Source organism: Mytilus edulis, chromosome 2 (genome assembly GCF_963676685.1).
Source record: "Mytilus edulis chromosome 2, xbMytEdul2.2, whole genome shotgun sequence".
Lineage (NCBI taxonomy): Eukaryota > Metazoa > Mollusca > Bivalvia > Mytilida > Mytilidae > Mytilus > Mytilus edulis.
In genome coordinates, this window is record NC_092345.1 from 47,261,777 (window position 1) to 47,282,964 (window position 21,188).

Genomic DNA, 21,188 nt, shown 5'->3' on the forward strand with positions numbered 1-21,188 from the left:
GAGATAATCAAGTAATCAAACATATTATATAACAGTATTCTTTAAATTTTAATTGGAATTGGATTACCTCCCTTTCACTGCTTTTAAATTATCTATATTGTCCTTTAACCAGAAAAACCCTTGTTTCCCCCCCTTTTTTTGCCCCTAATAGCTCAACAATTTGATCCATTACCCCTATAACCATCCCTTTGTAGTATGGAAACTTGTGGTATAAATTCAGAGAGAATTATACACTTAAACACAAGTTATTGACTGAAAACTACAAAAATGCTTATTTGGGCCCCTTTTTTGTCCCCTCACTTATTGAAACCCCCCTTGGAACAAGTACCCGGAAACTCAATTCCAGCCTTTCCTTTGTAGTAAGAAACCTTGAAGTTTAATTTCAGAGGGATCCATACACTTAAAAACCAGTTATTGTCTGTAAACTAGAATCAAAGAGCTGAAAGCTGTGAGGAAAAATGACGCCACTGCCTCTAATATTGGGATATTTTTTATGCAAGTCTTGATTTTCACGTACCGTAATAAGTTTAACATTGCAACATGTCTCGTAAGCATATAATTGATATTCGTATATATGTGTGTGAAGTGAAGATGACAACTGACTGTTTTTTTTTAATACAAATGAACAGATCAAGAGTCAAGACTACCTGAATGATCTACAGTATCCAATGACTACTGGCTTTTTTTTTTTTGTACAAATAAATAGGTCAAGACTACCTGAATGATCTACAGTATCCAATGACTACTGGCTGTTTTTTTGGTACAAATAAATAGGTGATCAAGATTACTAGAATGATCTACAATATCCAATGATTACTAGCTGTTCTTTTGTACTAATAAAAAGGTCAAGACTATTTAAATGATCTACAATATCCAATGGCTACTGGCTGTTCTTTTGTACATACTAAATAAAGACTACCTGAATGATCTAAAGTACTCTAAGTAATGTGTAATTTTTTTCTTGCAATTACATTTTTCTAAATCAAGAATACAGACTACTATAAAAAAAGATGTGGTATGATTGCTAATGAGACAACTATCCACAAAAGACCAAAATGACACAGACATTAACAACTGTAGGTCACCGTATGGCCTTCAACAATGAGCAAAGCCCATACCGCATAGTCAGCTATAAAAGGCCCCGATAAGACAATGTAAAACAATTCAAACGAGAAAACTAACAGCCTTATTTATGTAAAAAAATGAATGAAAAAAAAATATGTAACACATAAACAAACGACAACCACTGAATTGCAGGCTCCTGACTTGGGACAGGCACATACATAAATAATGTGGCGGGGTTAAACATGTTAGTGGGATCCCAACCCTCCCCCTAACCTGGGACAGTGGTATAACAGTACAACATAAGAACGAACTATAAAAATCAGTTGAAAAAGGCTTAACTCATCAGACGGACAAAAATACAAGTGGACTAGTATCCTTTCAAACCAAATGATTATGAAGAGCCTGTTGTAACAAGCTCTTATACCCCACTAGTCCTATAACATATGACTTCGCATTCTTATTCAATTTTTAACATTTTATACTGATATTTTCATTATTTTTTTTAATTTTGAATGTGAAGTGTGACACATTGATAGTAAAAAATTTTTATCAGAACAGTAAATAGAAATAGTAAATAATGCTCCCGAGGTCATATGTTATAGGACTCATTACCCACATACTCATTAAATAAGTTACTAGTGACATATTTATTTCTGTTAATTGAAGCAAATTCTATTTCTGTAGATTTATACAATAGCATAATATTGTTATATTTGTTTTATTTCACCTTGAAGATTAGACAAATAGGGATACTCCTTTGATTTTTTATTTCATGTCAGTCAGGTCCCTTTATATGAAACTTGAAACCACTTCTCTGTCATATTGATATTTTATAACAACTCTGCTCAATTTGATATTCATTCGAACCATATATCATAGTAAGCTAATTTTAATTTACACTAACCACAATCTTTCATGTCAAATTTCTGTCTCCATTTAAGTTTATGCTTTTGAACCATGGTATTAAACACAATTCCAAGTAATTATGCTGTTATAGTGGATCACCATATACTCAACTTGGGTGGCATTCCAGTTATTGAAATTTGTGTCAGATTGGATAATGAACTAGACCTATAGGAATTGATCTCATTATTTAAAATGGAACCATAGTATGGGACCCCTATCCGATAACAAAATAAAACATGTCAAGCGGCAAAATTTATCACCAGAGATTACAAGTCAAGAGAGGATGGATAAGTCTCCAAAATTCTTGCCAAACTGGAACTTCAACAAGATTTCCAGACAAGGACAAACAAGGAGTTGAAGCCAAAAATAGTATTTATGTAAACAGTAGTTGAGGGGCTGATTTACGCTATTGAACCAGACGAATTCCTCAAAAAAGCACGTCCAAAGAGAACCATAACTGCAGAGAAATTCAAAGAATACCACGCAACAATTATTGTGGAAAACAATGGTGAAGCAAGTAAAGAATAACTCTTACTGTGAGTTTATTGACATTCCACTAAGTAAAACACCGTACATTATGCAAACTCATCCTTTGTAAGACAGTGATCGCCCCGATGATCAGCTATGACGACACTGTTGTGCACGCATCAAACGTAGAGAGCTTCAAATCAGTTCTCCTGCCACGCCAATAAATCGGCGGTGCTCTCTCGAAACCGTTGTATTAAAGCCAGCATCTATATCGACAATTTATTCAAATGTCATACAGATACAGTCTGTTACAGATTCTACAGGTGTAACTTGGTAAACAAAGATTGAGTTGGATTTCAGGTACTTCGATCTGTCTTATAACCAGTAAAAAGTGGACCAACACGAACATATTATATTTTCTTATAAAAAAGGCAGTTGTTTGTAAAACGAAAAGACTATAAAGTATTCCCCGATTAATTATATATCTTTAATGTTTTAACAATGTTTTAGTTTTACTTCACATAATCAATAAAGTTATAAAAATAGATTTATGAGTATCTTAACTACATTGGTTGGTACACTTCGATCTTTTTGGTAATAAGAAGGACGGGAGGTGTGCAAACTGGTTCCTGGTTGATTACTACACATGATAATACAAGCAGATTCAAGTTTGTATGTAAAATAGTAAATACGAAACCAAGCGCGGTAGGCGGAGAAATGTAATGGGGAACTAAATATACGAAACCAAGCGCGGAAGGCAGAGAAATGTAATGGAAGTTCAGGTCAGCAGTTTTGGAACAAGACGCTGAAAGCGTCATTTTCCAAAAATGCTTCTTGTTGGCCCTTTTTTGGCCCCTTATTCCTAAATATTCAGGTATATTAACCCCAAACTGACACCAAGCCTTCCCTTCATTATATGGAACCTTGTGGTACAATGTCAGAGGATCCATACAGTTGAAGATAAGTTATTGTCCCGAAACTTCAAAAATGTTTGTTTTTGGCCCCTTTTTGGTCCTTTATTTCTAGACTGTTTGCCCCATAACCCTTAAAATAAATCCCAACCTTCTACTTAGTGGAACAATTTCAGAGTAATTGAAACATTTAAACAAAATACCCCAAAATCAATCCCAACCTTTCTTATGTGGTTATAAACATTAGTGTTAAAATTTTATTGGTTTCTGTTTACTATACTAAAGTTATTATCCGGAATCCATCCGTCTTCGGACGATGCTTATGACGACGACTTGAAAACAATATACGACCGCAAATTTTTTGGGGTTGTATAAAAACAATTGACCAAAGTTTCTTGCAAATTGGAGATTGCATTTTTAAGCTATTGTCTGAAAACTTGAAAAAAAACACTTTTTTAATGAACAAGAGTGCTAACACTGGAATGTCTCGCCTTCTTTACTAATCATTGATATTATGTTGATAGTCCTAATAATAAAGCTTTATTACAACTGTCACATAAACTTAACATCAACCAAGAAAACTAAACATTGACCTTTGAACCATGAAAATGAGGTCAAGGTCAGATGAACCATGCCAGGTAGGCATGTACAGCTAACAATTCTTCCATACAACAAATAAAATTGACTTGTTGTTTATAGTTTAAGAAAAACAGACCAAAACACAAAAGCTTAACACTGAGCAATGAACCGTAAAAAATGAGGTCAAGGTCAAATAAAACCTGCGCGACTGACAGGTAGGTCATAAAATATTTCCATACACCAAATATAGTTGACCTATTGCATAAAGTATTAGGAAACAAGAGGCTCTCAAGAGCCTGAATCGCTCACCTTAAATTTTTTGCTTAAATCTTCCATGAATGATTATTTTGGGTTTTCAATTTATATAAATGGTTCTTCGATTCTGTCATATCTTCTTCAAAGCAAAAACAAGAGTGGACACACTGAAATGTCTCGTTTGTCTCGTGTTTATAATATAATTAATGATAAAAGTATAAAAAAAACATTGTATACCCAAAGCATTACATTATTGTTGTTTACAGTTTATCTACATCTATAATAATATTCAAGATAATAACCAAAAACAGCAACATTTCCTTAAAATTACCAATTCAGGGGCGGCAACCCAACAACGGGTTGTCCGATTCATCTGAAAATTTCAGGGCAGATAGAACTTGACCTGATAAACAATTTTATCCCATGTCAGATTTGCTCTAAATGCTTTGGTTTGTGAGTAATAAGCTAAAAACTGCATTTTACCCCTATGTTTTATTTTTAGCCATGGTGGCCATCTTGGTTGGTAAGCCGGGTCACCAGACACAATTTTTAAACTAGATACCCTAATAATGATTTTGGCCATGTTTGGTTAAATTTGGCCCAGTAGTTTCAGAGGAGAAGATTTTTGTAAAAGATAACTAAGATTTACGGAAAATGGTTAAAAATTGACTATAAAGGCTCATAACTCCTAAAGGGGTCAACTGACCATTTCGGTCATGTGACTTATTTGTAAATCTTACTTTGCTGAACATTTTTGCTGCTTACAGTTTATCTCTATCTATAATAATATTCATGATAATAACCAAAAACAGCAAAATTTCCTTAAAATAACCAATTCAGAGGCAGCAACCTAACAATTGGTTGTCTGATTCATCTGAAAGTTTCAGGGCAGATAGATCTTGACCTGATAAACCATTTAACTTCATGTCAGATTTGCTCTAAATGCTTTGGTTTTTGAGTTATAAGCCAAAAACTGATTTTACCCCTATGTTCTATTTTTAGCCATGGCGGCCATGTTTTTTGATGAAATGGGAATTAAAACACAAACTTTATTTTAGATACCCTAGGAATCAATCAGATGAAGTTTGGTTTGAATTGGTTCAGTAGTTTCAGAGGAGAAGATCTTTGAAATAGTTTACGACGACGGACACCAAGTGATGGCAAAAGCTCACATTTCCTTTTGGAAAGGTGAGCTAAAAAGGCCAAAACTCAAAAACTTAACTTTGACCACTAAACCATGAAAATGAGGTCAAGGTCATATGACACCTGCCAGGTAGACCTGTACACCTTACAACCATTCCATACACAAAATATAGAAGACCTATTGCATACAGTATAAGAAAAACAGACCAAAACACAAAACTTAACTATAACCACTGAACCATGAAAATGAGGTCAAGGTCAGATGACACCTGCCAGTTGGACATGTACACCTTACAGTGCTTCCATACACCAAATATACTAGACCTATTGCTTATAGTATCTCAGATATGGACTTGACCACCAAAACTTAACCTTGTTCACTGATCCATGAAATGAGGTTGAGGTCAAGTGAAAACTGTCTGACGGGCAAGAGGACCTTGCAAGGTACGCACATACCAAATATAGTTATCCTATTACTTATAATAAGAGAGAATTTAACATTACAAAAAATCTTAACTTTTTTTTCAAGTAGTCACTGAACCATGAAAATGAGGTCAAGGACATTGGACATGTGCCTGACGGAAACTTTGTAACATGAGGCATCCATATATACAAAGTATGAAGCATCCAGGTCTCCCACCTTCTAAAATATAAAGCTTTTAAGAAGTGAGCTAACACCGCCGCCCCATCACTATCCCTATGTCGAGCTTTCTGCGACAAAAGTCGCAGGCTCGACAATAAAATCCCATTTCTCGGAAACGTAAAATCTAAAATTTATGAAAACTAAAGCGAGCTCAGGTTAATAGATATATACAATTGACCAAGTTTTATGCATTTTGGGTAAAGAGTTTTTGAGTTTGACATATTGTCTACGGAAGGAGAGACAGATGGACAACAGTATACCATAGTATGTCTTCTTTTTTTGTATAATGCCAGACCATTTTAAAAAAAATTATAAACTCAGAAAAATAAAAATAACTATAATACTGGTCATAAGATATAAAGATAACTATAACATATATTAACAAGCATGTGTCCTTAGAACACCAATGCACCATCCGCACTATCATTTTCTATATTCAGTGGACCGTGAAAATGGGCCAGGGGTTAAATCTCATGTTGGCATTAAAATCAGAAAGATCATAAGGAACATGTGTACTAAGATCCCAAAAAATCCTGAATTGTTCAGAAATTTATTAATTTTACCTGATTCAGGACAATTTCTGTACATTTCAAAGCTGTATCTATATCAGTAAATACTGGAACAGAATTCCTCTCTACCAGATCTTCTAATATCTTACGTCCTCGGCATAAATCACTCTTTTCCCTATAAAGGAAGGTCAAAGTCATTTAAAGTTATCATACAGAAATGGTCTGACATTCAAAATTGTAAAATAATCTTGAAATTTTAATCATAAAATTATCACTTTCATAGCTTTTGTCTCCTTGGATATAATTTGTCTGCTATTATAGCAATACTTATAAATTACACATAGGTATAGGAAGATGTGGTATGAGTGCCAACGAGACAACTCTCCATCCAAATAACAATTTATAAAAGTAAACCATCATAGGTCTATTTGTTATGTAACATGCCGACTATAAATAAAGCTTTGAATTGAATTGAATTGAGGTCAAGTTACGGCCTTCAACACGGAGACTTGGCTCACACTGAACAACAAGCTATAAAGAGCCCTAAAATTGCAAGTGTAAAACCATTCAAACGGGAAAACCAACAGTCTAAACTATATAAAAAAACAAGAAATGTATATCACATCTCAGAACCAATCACTCATAGAATGTGAATATCTCAATAATTGAACAAAAGCTAACGGCTATGTAATAATGCTTTCTTTTGTTAGTTCTGCTTATAATGCTAATATGAAGAGAATTTCTTGCTATGAAATCCCTACCCCTCCCTCCTGCGACTGCCTTTATACAAAGACTTACTGTTCAGTAAATACTCTTTTACATTCTGTATCATTGTCCTCTATTTCTGTCAGCACAAGTATAACTTGCTTCATGCTAGCTGTAAAAAGAAAATGATGTGATTTATTCTCAATACCTATACATCTTTTTTTCAAAATGCAAATATTTTGAATACTATGAATACATCTAATCAAAAAGTATACAAGCTGATTTCTGCCAGGCTGAATTTAGAATTTCAAAGAGCATAATTCATTTTGTTTACAAAATGCCCTTTGAAGAATTCAGATATGTTACTTATGCAAATCCTAAATATTTCTTTTTTTTACTTTGAGTACAGAATAATTATGTATTTGATTTGTTTTTTGTGGACAATAATTGCCTTGACAATCATATACCACAATTCTATATTTTTATTCACTGGTGGAGGTGTTACCAATTAAAGGAAGTTGATACTTTTGATGAAAAGGTTACCCAGTTGTCTCCCTTACTTTACTATTGACCTTGTGCTATTGACCCTTAACTTAACTCTTTTTTTAGTAATACATACCAACTAGGTATCCTACTTCAATCATAGATGATATTCCTCTTGTTTCCTTGTCTATTACAAAGAACATGATGTCCGCATTCTGAAATATAATGAAATATAAATAGTATGATTAAAAAAAGAAGCACTATTGAAATCATTAAGACAAAATTAATTGCTCAAAATAATTCATGAGCAAGTTAAGGTGCAACCAACAGGATTAAAAGGATTAAAAACTTCAAATCTTCCAAAAATGAAACAATTAAAGGTTAAAAAAAAATATAGTGTTTATTCTCACCTCTTTGGCTTGTGCTTCTAGTTCAAGTAGTTCTGGTCTCCAGTTTTGTACCTGCTTTAGGAAAAAAATAAAAGACAGAAATGGAAAGTCTTATTCAAATCAAAATAAGAGCAAAACATAGAGCAGTTCAGTTTGATTAAAATCAAACCTCTCAGTGCTCACGTTTCTGATATGTAGTGTGGAAGTGATTAAAATCAACCATTTCAGCGCTCCCGTTTCTGATATGTCATGCCACGTGACATATCAGAAAAGGGAGCGCTGAGAGGTTTGATTTTAATCAGACTGAGAGCAGTTGAAGAAGAGAAAACACATCTGCTGACTGAACTATTTGGAAGCCTTGTTTCTCTAGTTTTTGCGCTATTTTCACATTTCCTGATCGGTGTGAGAAAAATATTTCTCCTCACTAGTGAAAAATCTTTTCTCTGCAAATGATTGGTCGAATCTAATTATGACGTTAAATTTCTGAGTTTCTTCTTAATTTTCCTATTGTGACGTCATTAAAAAGGCGAACATGCCTGATGACGTCACATAAAAAGTACACAACTTTCTTCAAATTCTTGGAAAGGAAGGATAAAAATCATTAGAGAAACAGATTCCACCATTATAACTTGTGTATAACAATATTTCTCCACTTTCAACAGTTAAATTTAAATTATTTAAAAAGCATGGCAAGCCTCGCTCTTTAAATATTAAAATTTAACTGTCTTGAGTGGAGAAGATGTAATACACTTGTTGCAGTTGTGGAATCTATATATAATTGTGTGGAGTCAAACTATAGATTATCACAATATAGTCAGCCTTTGTAACATACAGGAGTTCAGGTTTGTTGCCATATTAAAGTGGAGGTTGAAGAAGGGGTATCATGTGACCTTATTTGTCCATCTGCCATGTCTTTTTTACTCTTTTTTTTCTTATATTTTTTTTTTCTAGAGATAAAATATGTTGCTTTAAGAGATTTCATTTAAATTTCCCTAAAAATTGTCAAGGTTTTGAATAAGATTGTGTATAAATTATATATCCACGTTTCTTAAAATGTCCTGTACCTAGTCAGGAATATGGCAGTGGTTATTATTCAGTCAGTTTCTATGTATGTTGGAGTTAGTTTTTGTAGTAGTTCAGTGTTTCTGTTGATCCATATTTTCCTATTATAGTTGATGTGTTTCCCTCAGTTTTGGTTTGTGATCTGAAATTGTTTCAGCTAAATCGATTTATGAATATTGAACAGGGAATACTACAATTGCCTTTAGGTACTTATTTTACTTACAGGATTATAAAATGTGATACCATGTGACTTCAGAAATGGAATAGCCAGCTCCTGTCTCCATGTGGTAGGGTTACACGAGCCTCCAAGGAAAACTGAAACAAATTTAAGTTCTCAAATTGTATTAATGGTAAGTATAATCTGAAAGTTATAGAAAATTGGATATTTACAGCTGTGGATAAGTGTGCTGTTGAATATCTTGAGACTTAAACCTGTGCATATTTTAAGCATAGTCTGCATTTTTCATATTAAGAATACTGTGGATTCATCATTACTTGTTGGGTACCAATATTCATGGATTTTGTGGTTACTTGGGAACCACCAATTCCATTTATGTCCAACAAATAACAAATTTTCTTTGGGAATTTATGCAGACTTTGGCTAAACATTGAAACCAAATATCCATGAATATGCAAATTTTTCCCAACCCACAAAAAATAGCACCCACGGAAATAGTTTAATGGACAGTAGCTAGTATCCTTCCTTATTGGGAGCACCTAAATCAATTTCATAATAAGAAGTCAACCAATAGGTTGAAAACCTTGTCATTCCTGGACTTCTAAGCTAAAGTAGGAAAAGTTTAAAAATTATTATATAGAACAAATCTTTAAAAGATTCTGCAGAGCCGTGTGTAATGGGTGCATATACTGCTGCCAGTGTAAAAAGTGTAATGTTGACTGCCAAAATACAAAGTTCACTTGTCAGCAAAATAGAGAAAAATGAATATACATGTAACAAAATTTGTATTTTGCTCTTGGTGCTTTATCATGAAAACGGAGAAGCTTTAGTCTAAGTGTTGTTAAATTCCATGAAAATTTAAAATTTTAAAATCTTAAAACTGCTGACAGTGTACCTAAATGTTGGCATAAAAAATCTTGCCTTTCTAATCAAATCTTCATGTGTACATTCATGATCATAAATTTTGCTATTATAATTATTGCACCAATACATTGACACTGAAAGTCTGTCTGTCATACACTACAGCTCAGGTGGATTTTGCTTTGTCCACCGGCCCACCATGGGAGTGGGTACCAGGTGGGCAAAATTTCTACCTTGTCCACTCTGCCCACCCATTGGAGTGGGCATGCAATTTCTTTAGTTTAATCTGAAGACTTGAAAGTACAATCACTTGAAAAAAGCAGATAAGCATTTGTAATCAATATTTTTACAAAAAAAGATATTTTAGCTAGAGTGGGCACGGGTGGGCTGCTCACGGAGGGCAGGTGGAAGAAGCAAAATCCACACAACTGTTGTGTATCTTAACTTGAAGTGCAAAATTTGTCATGAAAATAAGGTTTTACAGAGGTTTTCTGTAAAAATGATGGACTTTCTTTGCTTATGCCTGCAGAGGTATAGAATAATTCAGAAGCAATAAGTGAAGTATAAGATAGATACAGTTATTATTGTAATATACTCTACGGGCTGTTCTATTTAAATATACATGTAGCTTTGGGAGGCACTAAAACACACAAGAGACATTGTAAGGGTGGTTGTCACAAGTTCAATCTAAAGACAAAAGTCTAAATAAATGAAATTATACATTTATAGCTTTCTTAATTAATAGGTGACTTTCTTAGCTGTGCATATTATATTAAATAGAACAACCTTTAAAATATGGACTATACAAAAACACCAAAATATGGCACACACCTAATTTGTACAATCATGACAATAGTGTATGTTAATTGAATAATGTTTCTACTTATATTCTAAGATAATATATTTTCAAAGCATTTGCTGTTAAAAAAAAAAAATGTTTTACTTTTTAGTCCTTGACAATTCCTTTCCCCTACTCTACAGAGGAATAGGCCATGGGTCGGTCAGGAGCCGTAATAGAGGGAGGCAGTAAGTCACACCTGACCACATTTAGCAGATATTTGTAATTGATAAAACATGTTTATCTCTTAAGGTGTTTTGTAGAGTGATATTATCTTTAATCCCCATCTAAAGATTTATAAAGTATTCCACCTCCCCCTAACCTTCCAGAAGTGAAATGACAACAGATTTTAAAATGTAATTTAACAACCACTTTATTCTACAAAATCTTGTTTGATATGAAGTGCTGTTTAATATTTATATACAATGATTGTTTCAGTATAATACACTGTGGATTAATATAGATATTATAGCTGTAAAGCATCTGCATTAGGAGAGTGGATACCAACTGTTCTTATTTGAAAATAAAGCTTTTCACATCAATAGAGGACTATAAGCTTCAATTGATATCCAAGAATATGTGAACAATATTAAAATTAATTGGTCAGAAAAAAAAGCCTAAAATTTGTTTTTTTTGTTGTAAAGCAAAAATCTTATCTGTTTTCCAAGATTTCTGTGAGATTTGTATAGAAAATATTTTTAAATGCAATGTTGGCATATTTTCATACTGTTTTCTTGCATTTAATATAGAAAATTCAAATAAAAAGAAATCCAAATTTTAAATATGGATGTTCCAAAATAGTAACACAATCATTGCATTATAAAATTGCTCAAAATACATTTTTTTGTATTTCCTGTTTACATGCTGACATGTTTTACCCAACAGGTATTTTTTCTGACCAATCAGAAGAGTGCAGTGACATAGTATGTGATAATAGGTGAGAGAATAGATCTACAGTATCTATGACAACACAATGGTTACCTTGGAAATGTGTTGTATTTTCTGAAATCAATATAGCAGATTATGATCAAGACTAAAACTTCTATTGGGGATGACTTAATTTGTCAGTAAAAAAATAATTAAATCTAATCTAAATAGATGCAAAAATCTTACATTTTTTGTCATAGAATTGCTAGGACTAGACTCCCAGGGGATTTTTTTTTCTAATTTCTAAAGATTTAAAAAAAAAAAAACACTAAGCAGTGGGTCTATTTAGAGAGTTTGTAAGGAATTGTTGATGCAGAAATTTTTGTGATGTTTTTTTAATTGCAAAACAATGTGAACAGAAAACTCAATTGTTGGTTGCATTTTTTCCATGCATTAATTGCATGCAACTGTTTCTAATATCTAACTTTGCTTATGTGTCCAGTGTTCAAAATCTATTTATAAATGGTGACAATTTTTTTATAAATTTACAGTACATTTCCTTAAAGAAACTATACAATGAATAATCAAACATTAACACAAATGGGATACAACTGAGGTTTATCAAACAAGTGACTGTACAGTTTAATTTAAACTGTACATGAATCACTTAGTCTAAATTCAGAATCATATTTTGTTGTTTACTATTGTGATGTCATAACTTTGTGTTCCATCATTTTATCATGCAAAGCATCAAAACAAGAAATTGCGGAGTAGGTTGTACAGCCAGTCTTGTATACAAATGAGAGAAAATGGGCTCATTTCTATAACACTGATAACCTTCTAGTAGACTGGCCATTATTCCTTATAGCCTTTCCTTGGTTAAGCCACTAAAATATATAGTGCAAATATAAATTAAAATGTGCTTTGACTAGTAAGTATACTTGAAGGGTTGTTGTATGTAATGTTTATGTTCAATTAAATTTTCTGGTTATAGTATATACATGTAACGCTATATATCTTTATTGTATCATTAGGTTTAAATTAAAGTTTTTATTTTCTACAATAACTGTTTAGTTGTTCAATAATATATTGTACCTCTCTTTTTCCATTTAATGCTATCTGTTTCTGTCTTTTTCTCTCTGTATAAACTCTTTGGTTTTGGTGTTATGATATTATGGCTGGAAATATACAATTTCAATTAATTTTATGATTTTATATATGAATTTTATATATGAACTAGGATAAAATTCTGCATCTAAATTGAAAAATAAAAGTGAAATGTGTCCATTGGACACAGAGGATTCCTGAGATTACATATAACTTAACAAATGGACTCAAGAACTGTAGAAAAATGCTACAAATATTTGTACTTAACCTGAGTTTTGTACTTATAAGAATTGTGTATAGGTTCATATCATTTAGTTGAAGTAAACTAAAGTTATAAACATTATAAAAGGATTAAAAAAAAATCGGCAATTTTTCCATTTGTAAAGGGACATAACTCTAGAATAGAAAAAATGCTATCACCAAAATTCAAACTTTATCTGTGTTTTGTGGTCATAGGCATTGTTTATTATAAGTTTCATGACATTTGGTTGAGGCATAATTTAAGGACCATAAAAATATGTTTTTTAGTTTTACAAATTACAACCATTGACAACTGGTATTATTCTTACAACATGTATGAAATACAGTCTCCTTTTGTACTATCCTTTATACATTTTATAAAAGTGACTAATTTGAACTTCTTAATATTCATAATATTTGTCAGTAATTATCATACCAGTTATGATAATGATTTTTAAGCTCTGTTACAAGAATGCAGAATTCTCCAAAGGTCACATGATCTGGTTCACATGGGCTGCCATATTCTACAGCACATTGTACCATCTCAAAAACTGTGTGGATACAAATAAACAACATTAAAAATTGTAACTTTTATATATAAATTCATTACATATGGTATGCATGGTATGCATATATGACTTGCTGGATTCTGGAGAATCTGTTTAAAAGGTTATAAAAAACTTTATATTTGCACATTTTCATTAAAATTTTCTTATGTTTTTTTTTAATATGGATTCAAAACATTTAGGCTTAAAACAGATGAATACTTCTAAAGGGAGATAAGACCTGGAATTTTGTTTAATCATATAGTTAAAGGCTGCTTCCTCGCTGTGTTGAAGACCCATTGGTGGCCTTTGACTGTTTTCTGCTCTTTGGTTGGATTGTTGTGTCTTTAACACATTCCCCATTTCCATTCTTAATTTTACTAATCATGTTGATGTCATGTGGATTTTTAAAACATAATTGGATTTAAAAATCATTAAAATATCACATAGTTTGAGAATCAATGAGAATGGAAATCGGTAATGTTTCACATGTTTCACAGAGTAAACAACCTAACCATAGAGCAGACAACAGTTGAAGGCCACCAATGGGTCTTTGATACAGCAAGAAACACCCGCACCCGAAGGAGTCCTTCAGCTGGCCCTTAACAAATATGTTACTCGTTCAGTGATAATGGACGTCATTCTAAACTCCAAATTATACACAAGAAATTTAAATTAAAAATCATACAAGACTAACAAAGGCCAGAGTTTCCTGACTTAGGACAGGCGCAAAAATGTGAACTTACTTTGTGATTTTGATGGATACAGATGTACTTCATTGAAAGCTTTCCTGAGTTGACATAATGGTATCCTGCCATTTCCATCATCATACTTCCTGAACACTTCATACAGTTCTCTGTATAAAATGTAACTCATTTTTATAATTTTATTATTTAATATTAATAAACATCATGTACATGATGTACATGTATATGTACCAGTTTGCTGATGGGAGAATTTTTTTACCTGGGCAAAACTTTTAACATTGGCAAAATGATTGGAAAATACTGCTGCTCTGAATACTGAATCTTAATGTTAAACATCAGCCATTACTGGACTCGAACACTATTCTTATAGCCCAAGGAGTGGCTGTGAAGTTTTGAGATACAATGTATGGTAATCATGGTACATTTAATGTGGAATTTTATCTTATCAGTCAGGGGAATTACTTAAACAAGTGATTTTCTAAATCACTGATTCAAGTAACATTATTTCCATAAAGGTTGGAAGTTAGAGTTGTCTTTCTTTAATAATCACCTGTTTAAGTATTACAAATTAATCACTAGTAGAAGTGATTTAATTTTAATGTAGCTTTAAAAATAGAATACTAATGATCCAGGGACTAATTATGTTTCTAAACTTATCAGAATCAACATCTGTGTTGTCTAGGATGACCAGGTCATTTCAGGTGATGACCTTGTACTGAATCTAGGATAATGACATAAAAATCACTTGTTTACGTATCAGACCTCAATTTCCTTCCCAAAAATCACTTCTTTAAGTATCATTCTGTTAATAACCCACACTAATTTCAACACCCCCCGAACAGTGAAATTTTTATCGCGAACAGTAGAATTTTATTACATAATCTGAAAGATGAAACCTTGAACTTCACAGGAAAAATACTCCCCCTGCTGTGAAAAATCTTTTAAGAAAGTATCAGCTCATTATGTAAAGCCATTATTATAGCATTTTTTCAACTAAAATGGAATTTTCAGCTAAATGAAAGCATCAAAGGCATGAACCTTGCTACTTAAAGGAAGCAAAAAGTTCATATTTTTTAATTTTTCTAATTAAAAGATATTTTTCAAACCTATGTATTTAAAATTTAAAAAAAACTACAAAATCCCAATTTGTGATAAAATCTCAAATTTGCTACTCAAATAAGTGATTTAAAAATCACTTATTTCAGTAAGTCCCCTGACTGCTTATAGTGAAATCTGTGTTGTGGTCATGGTCATTTGGCATGTTTGGGTGCAAGTTAAAAGTTATTTAGCATTATTATACTATTTTCCCTATTATACATCAAACATGTAAAATGTAAAAAATAGCATTTCTTACAAGAAAACTTGTAAAGAATCAGTTGGTTCCAAGTTGTTCAGACCACAGACAAACCACCAACATGACCAAATGTTATCTTGACTCATTAATTTTTGACTTTGCTGAAAATGTTAAGCAATACACTTACCATGAGTGACACACACAAGTCAGAATCTCACTTTATTTAGAAACAATGAAATATATATTTATAGCCATACACTTCCCAAAAATCGGTAAAATTGGGTGGGAACGTGTAGGGTGCAAACAGACTTTGGGTGCAAATGTGTAGGATGCAAAAGTGAAAGGTGGCGAATGTGAATGGGAGCGAATGAGATTGGGCGCAAATGAACCCGGATTCATGATACATGTACATTTTGTACACTAGTAATCTGACTTCCAATGGCTGCTTTGCCAGACAAGCTGGAGCCGTGGCCTTTGAGTGTCAGAGTAATCTTGATTAAACTAAAGCCTTAAGGCAGTAAAGCACTATTAAAATGAAAGAACTATTCACACAAAACCTTTGAAAAGGCTATAAACGTGTGTTTTGTGAACGTGAAAGTGGGCAAATGGATTAGGAGTGAGTTAATTATGACTATAATTTATAATATGTGTAAATAATTATGACGTCTGGTAAGGATATTTTTTTTTTTTCTGGGACGCCTTCCTGTAGGATAAAAAAAGCCAAAATCAAAATATCCACAGCAGACGGCATGATAATTTATCTGGACTAAAACGAACCCGGTTGTGCATGTTGTGCATCTACATCTACATCTACATGGGTAATCCGTAAAGAGACGGTTGACTCATCACACGAATGTATTAAAATTAAAGTTGTGTCATCCAAAATGTGCTCTTTTAAAAACATATGTACATGTTAGGTGCCAGTGCAGATAAAAACATGTGTGTGCTGATTTACGGATATCTGTGTGCAACCAGGGAAAAGGAAAGTCATTTTACCTGGTAACATGTCCCCAAAATATATTACACCCCTGGGATTCACTTGTTTCTGGAGATCCTGTCAAATTTGATAGAATGCCTCCCATTTGGGCTGAATTCTAGTATTTGAAGAGTTTTGGTGTAACATTTCTTCTGTATTTGTAAACAGGAAGTAGACCTGATATGTCTATTTAAGGAACCTATTTCGGATCATGGTTGGTTTCCGACACATTTGTAACAGGTATTTCGTAATTTAAAAATCCTTGTTTATTTGTTCCGTCGTCATTTTTGGAGCAAATACGACATCCAGTTTTCGTTAATAGTCGTAAATATCAATATGCATGACCGACTGTAATAGCTGAATATGAAAAAAGGCGAAGTATTAACCAGACCATGTCTTGTCTTAAATGAATAACCCTCCTTAATCACAGGAACACACTTTATTACAAGGTTGTATCTTGGCGTAAATTGAACTAAATCTAGATTTATAATTAAAATCAATTATATCACAAGAAAGTTAAATATTTGTGACAGATAACCAGCTCAAACTTTGAAAGGTATCACAAAAGCAACACCGAAAAGCACTTTTAAAATTATTAAAGTAGTGACATGATACATGATCTTCTTCTTCTTCTCTGGATCTTTACACCCTTTATAGGGTAACCATACGAAATTGTATGTCGGAACAGTTCCACCACCAAAAAAATAATTGAAGAATAAATTAACAATCGTAACACAACAACATTATATACACTATATACATTTTTTAAGTCTTTATGTGTTTTTATAAAGGAGGTTTACAGGTTTTATTTTGACATTTACATAGGAAGTTTACAGTTTAAGTCTTTTAACATACAATTAATGGGAAAATTATGATTATGATCGGAAATGGAAAGCTAAAAATGATATTATTTAGGTAAAATTTTAAACAGTTAATTTTTACTTATTAGTCGATATTTGAAGCAGACTTTTATATACCCTTGATAACATTTATTTACGAGTTCAATTGGAGAAAGGTGCAATCGGCATAGTTACATGATGCGTTGACTGAATTATTGTTTGGTATTCGACTAAATTTATAAAATTGTGCCTTTGAACAAAGACGTCTATTCATTTGTTGCGAGAACACCCTGTATGGTACATGTATATGCCTGAGATAATTTTAAAAACGAAAAGATCCCACAGACTTTTGAATATGATTGGCCCGCTATTGAAAACTGAAACCTGTACCCACCAACTCATGACAGTGTACTAATGAACTATAAACTCGGCAATAGAAAATCTTAATCGAAGAATCACTCTTAGAAGCTTCTTTTAATATCTATTTTAAAAATTCCGTGAGCATGTGAATTGTTTCACAAAATACATTGTTTCTTTTCTATAACAGAACGTTTTAAATATTTAAGCTTGACTTTCGGCTAGACATATATGGCAAAGTCAAGGGCAGAGACACGTTTTTTTTTTCAATTTTCTGTAAATATTGATATAAAATTTAGTACTACGGAAAGTTCTAAGGTCTATGAAGCATTTGGTTACTATTTAAACCCACTTTTAAAGTTTAGTTATCCAGGGGAATGATGGTAAGTCCGGATAATTGTCTTTATCTTTAGTCGATATTGCCATTGTCCGGCATCTTAAAACTTGGGTATGCGATGGGTACCAAGTCGATATTGCCATTGTCCGGCATCTTAAAACTTGATGCAGCTAAAAGAGTATATCTTCTACGTTTGACTAGCATAACTACAGATAGAATCATGGCAGTCACATGGATTTTAGAGTTACCGTCCCGTTCAAGTATTTCGAACGTTTGCCTGCATGACGCGCTAGAATTGGATCCAGGATTTAAAAAGAGGAAGTTCCGTAAAACTAGATAACGTAAGGAAAAGAAGATGTTAACAGAATAGCCAATGCCGATGATTTTTTTTTATATATGTAGCCCAATAAAGAGGTATCGGGCCCCTGCTCCTCATAATCCGTCTCTTGTATATGCTTGATTTATATTCAATGATTCTGTTTATTTGGTTTAATTAGACTTTGGGGACTTTTAACTAATTTTACACATTTCCATTGCTGAAGACTGTATCGACACAAATATTTCTAGATGTATTTGTATGTTCCTCGCAACTAAACATGGGGGGAGGGGGGATTTAGTTTCCCCTGTCAATCCATCTGTCCGCCCGTCCTTCGGTCCCAATATGGGTATATATATATAGTTATTCCAGAAAACTGCTCCTACACATATATCTGCACTATAAATTTCCTGATATTTATAAATTCGAACTTTCACTGGTAGATAACTGCTTAATTATCTTTCATATTTCCCACAGCATGGAAAAGAATATATTTGTATATTACGGAAAAGGAGTTAGCAAAGAAGCCACTGAGATGCTATTCGAGTCCTTAAAGACCATGTGTGGACATTACAAAATTTCTCTAATCTCACCAGAGGAAATTCGAAAAGGTACCAAATGAATGCAAATTACGAATGTAACTTATATATAATGTATGATACGCACATAGTTTAAAGGGTTTTGACTGTTTTTATTGCAATAAACGGATACCTCCGAAAATAAGAATTTTAAAAAAAGACATCGTTAGGTCAACATACGACACCGCTCTTAATTGCGTAAAACTATTCAGTCTAAATATGTGGCATTTGTTATCAATGTATAAACCCACAGCGTAATGCTAGTAAAACAACATTTTCTAGTGAAAATGCTGAATTATTGATTGGTGCATGGCGGCTGATCCTACAGAACATCCATAACCAACCATTATAATGTATATGACTATATTAAGACCATAAAATGTGTTTGAAATGTTTATTCTTTGGAATACATTTTGATTTGAATAAGACTGACTGGCTTGACCGAATTGTGTCATACTACAATTTAGCAGCAAAAAGGAAGACACGTCTGCAACAGGGATACAAAGACTACAACAGGGATACATACGGTTTCATTCTGAGTAAATTAAACTGTGCATGGATAAAACATTTTAAAATAAACTGTTTGATCACCACAAAATAAATGATATAAATTCCCTATCGATCGATTATCATTCCCAAGGAAACTTTTAAAAATGTTACTTAAAATGCATTAGATTCTGACATTTTAAGTAATTTTTTTTATATAATATCATATGCAAAGAGCAGACCAAACTTTTCCGCGCGTTTTTTATATGTAATTGGTGAGTTTTTATATTTGTTTTTGCAGGAGATTTATTACGAACAGCAGCATTGCTAGCTATAGGTGGGGGTTATGACACCGGATACATACAGGCTCTTCAGTCAGACGGAATACGAAATATAAAGAACTATGTAGAGGGTGGTGGGTCATATTTAGGTATTTGTGCAGGAGCATATTTAGCATGTCGGAGAATCGAGTTTGATAAAGGTGGAAAATTCGAAGTATGTGGAAGCCGAGATCTTGGATTTTTCCCAGGTAAAATCAAATATAGGCAGAAAATTAAGTCTCTTTCATAGATTCGTAATTTGAGATTTCCATGCATTTACTGAAAATCCTTGAATACATACGTTGTTTTTGTAATTGCATAATATTAGTGATCAAAACTTTACACCACAAAACGGTACAATCAAATATTAGCGATTCTCATGTTGAATTAACCTGATTATTTTTTCGTAAAGCCTGAAGTTTGGATATCACAATGTGTTTCCCTAGATACATTGGAATAAATATAAGCAACAAGGATATAACAAAAAATGACAAAACATTTAAGGTTAACTTTTTGGGACGAAATTGTAGCATAGCTCAGTTTTTGGTAAATCACGTATAAAGCAGACTTCGTGTGTATGTTTTCCAGACTAATTACTTAGTAACCTAGGGAGTATTTTTTAATTCATTATTTTTATAAATACCGTATTATGACTATTTTCTATAGTATGTTTATAATTAACACCGACAGAATATACCTTGAATCAAATTTTTTGAACAGGAGTTTGTATTGGACCAACATTTCCTGGATTTCTGTATGACAGTGAGGCGGGAGCTCATGCAGCTCAAATCAAAACAGACGATTCCATGGTAACTAAAATTTCCTCAACTGATCAGGGAAGCAAAGACATTATCCCAAAAGACATTCCAGACACCTACTTGTATTTCAATGGTGGCGGCCATTTTACTTTGGACGACAAAACTTCACAGAACGTAAAGATTATAGCAAGATACAATAATTCACCAGACGGTATTCCACACCCTGCCGTTGTCTGGTGTAAGGTTGGAAGAGGTGTGGCCGTGCTTAGCGGGCCACATTTTGAATATATAGCTGATAAATTGGACCCTTCTATTGTGTATTTAAAAACTGTTATTCCTAAGATGAAACAAACACTTCTCTCCAGGGATATATTTTACAGGACTATTTTGAAGTTGCTGAAAATTGCAAAGTTATGACGGATTACCTGTACTTAAACTGATAACAAAAAACAAGCTATATATGTTT

The 21,188-nt window shown here is 32.9% G+C and overlaps 2 protein-coding genes across 7 annotated transcripts in view; one reads left to right on the forward strand and one right to left on the reverse strand.

The window, feature by feature from the left end:
* LOC139512303 (uncharacterized) overlaps positions 1–16,932 on the reverse strand; it is a 34,830-nt gene extending 17,898 nt beyond the window's left edge. Inside the window, exons 1-10 of one of the 6 annotated variants that reach the window (XM_071299807.1) lie at positions 16,752–16,932; positions 14,501–14,610; positions 13,646–13,760; positions 12,958–13,040; positions 11,977–11,997; positions 9,342–9,433; positions 8,078–8,128; positions 7,804–7,882; positions 7,278–7,356; positions 6,534–6,654 (exon numbers count right to left, since the gene is read on the reverse strand). In XM_071299807.1, coding sequence (XP_071155908.1) covers positions 6,534–6,654; positions 7,278–7,356; positions 7,804–7,882; positions 8,078–8,128; positions 9,342–9,433; positions 11,977–11,997; positions 12,958–13,040; positions 13,646–13,760; positions 14,501–14,610; positions 16,752–16,837 — 837 coding nt within the window. In that variant the 5' untranslated portion in view covers positions 16,838–16,932. Of the gene's footprint in view, positions 1–6,533; positions 6,655–7,277; positions 7,357–7,803; positions 7,883–8,077; positions 8,132–9,341; positions 9,452–11,976; positions 11,998–12,957; positions 13,041–13,645; positions 13,761–14,500; positions 14,611–16,751 lie in introns of all 6 variants that reach the window. The other 5 variants (XM_071299804.1, XM_071299810.1, XM_071299808.1 and 2 more) reach the window with 5 other exon arrangements.
* On the forward strand, positions 16,913–21,188 carry LOC139512304 (uncharacterized). The gene is made up of 4 exons (XM_071299811.1): positions 16,913–16,971; positions 19,058–19,191; positions 19,946–20,173; positions 20,685–21,188. The coding sequence occupies exons 1-4, from the start codon at positions 16,943–16,945 to the stop codon at positions 21,137–21,139; spliced, it is 846 nt and encodes a 281-aa protein (XP_071155912.1). The 5' UTR covers positions 16,913–16,942; the 3' UTR covers positions 21,140–21,188.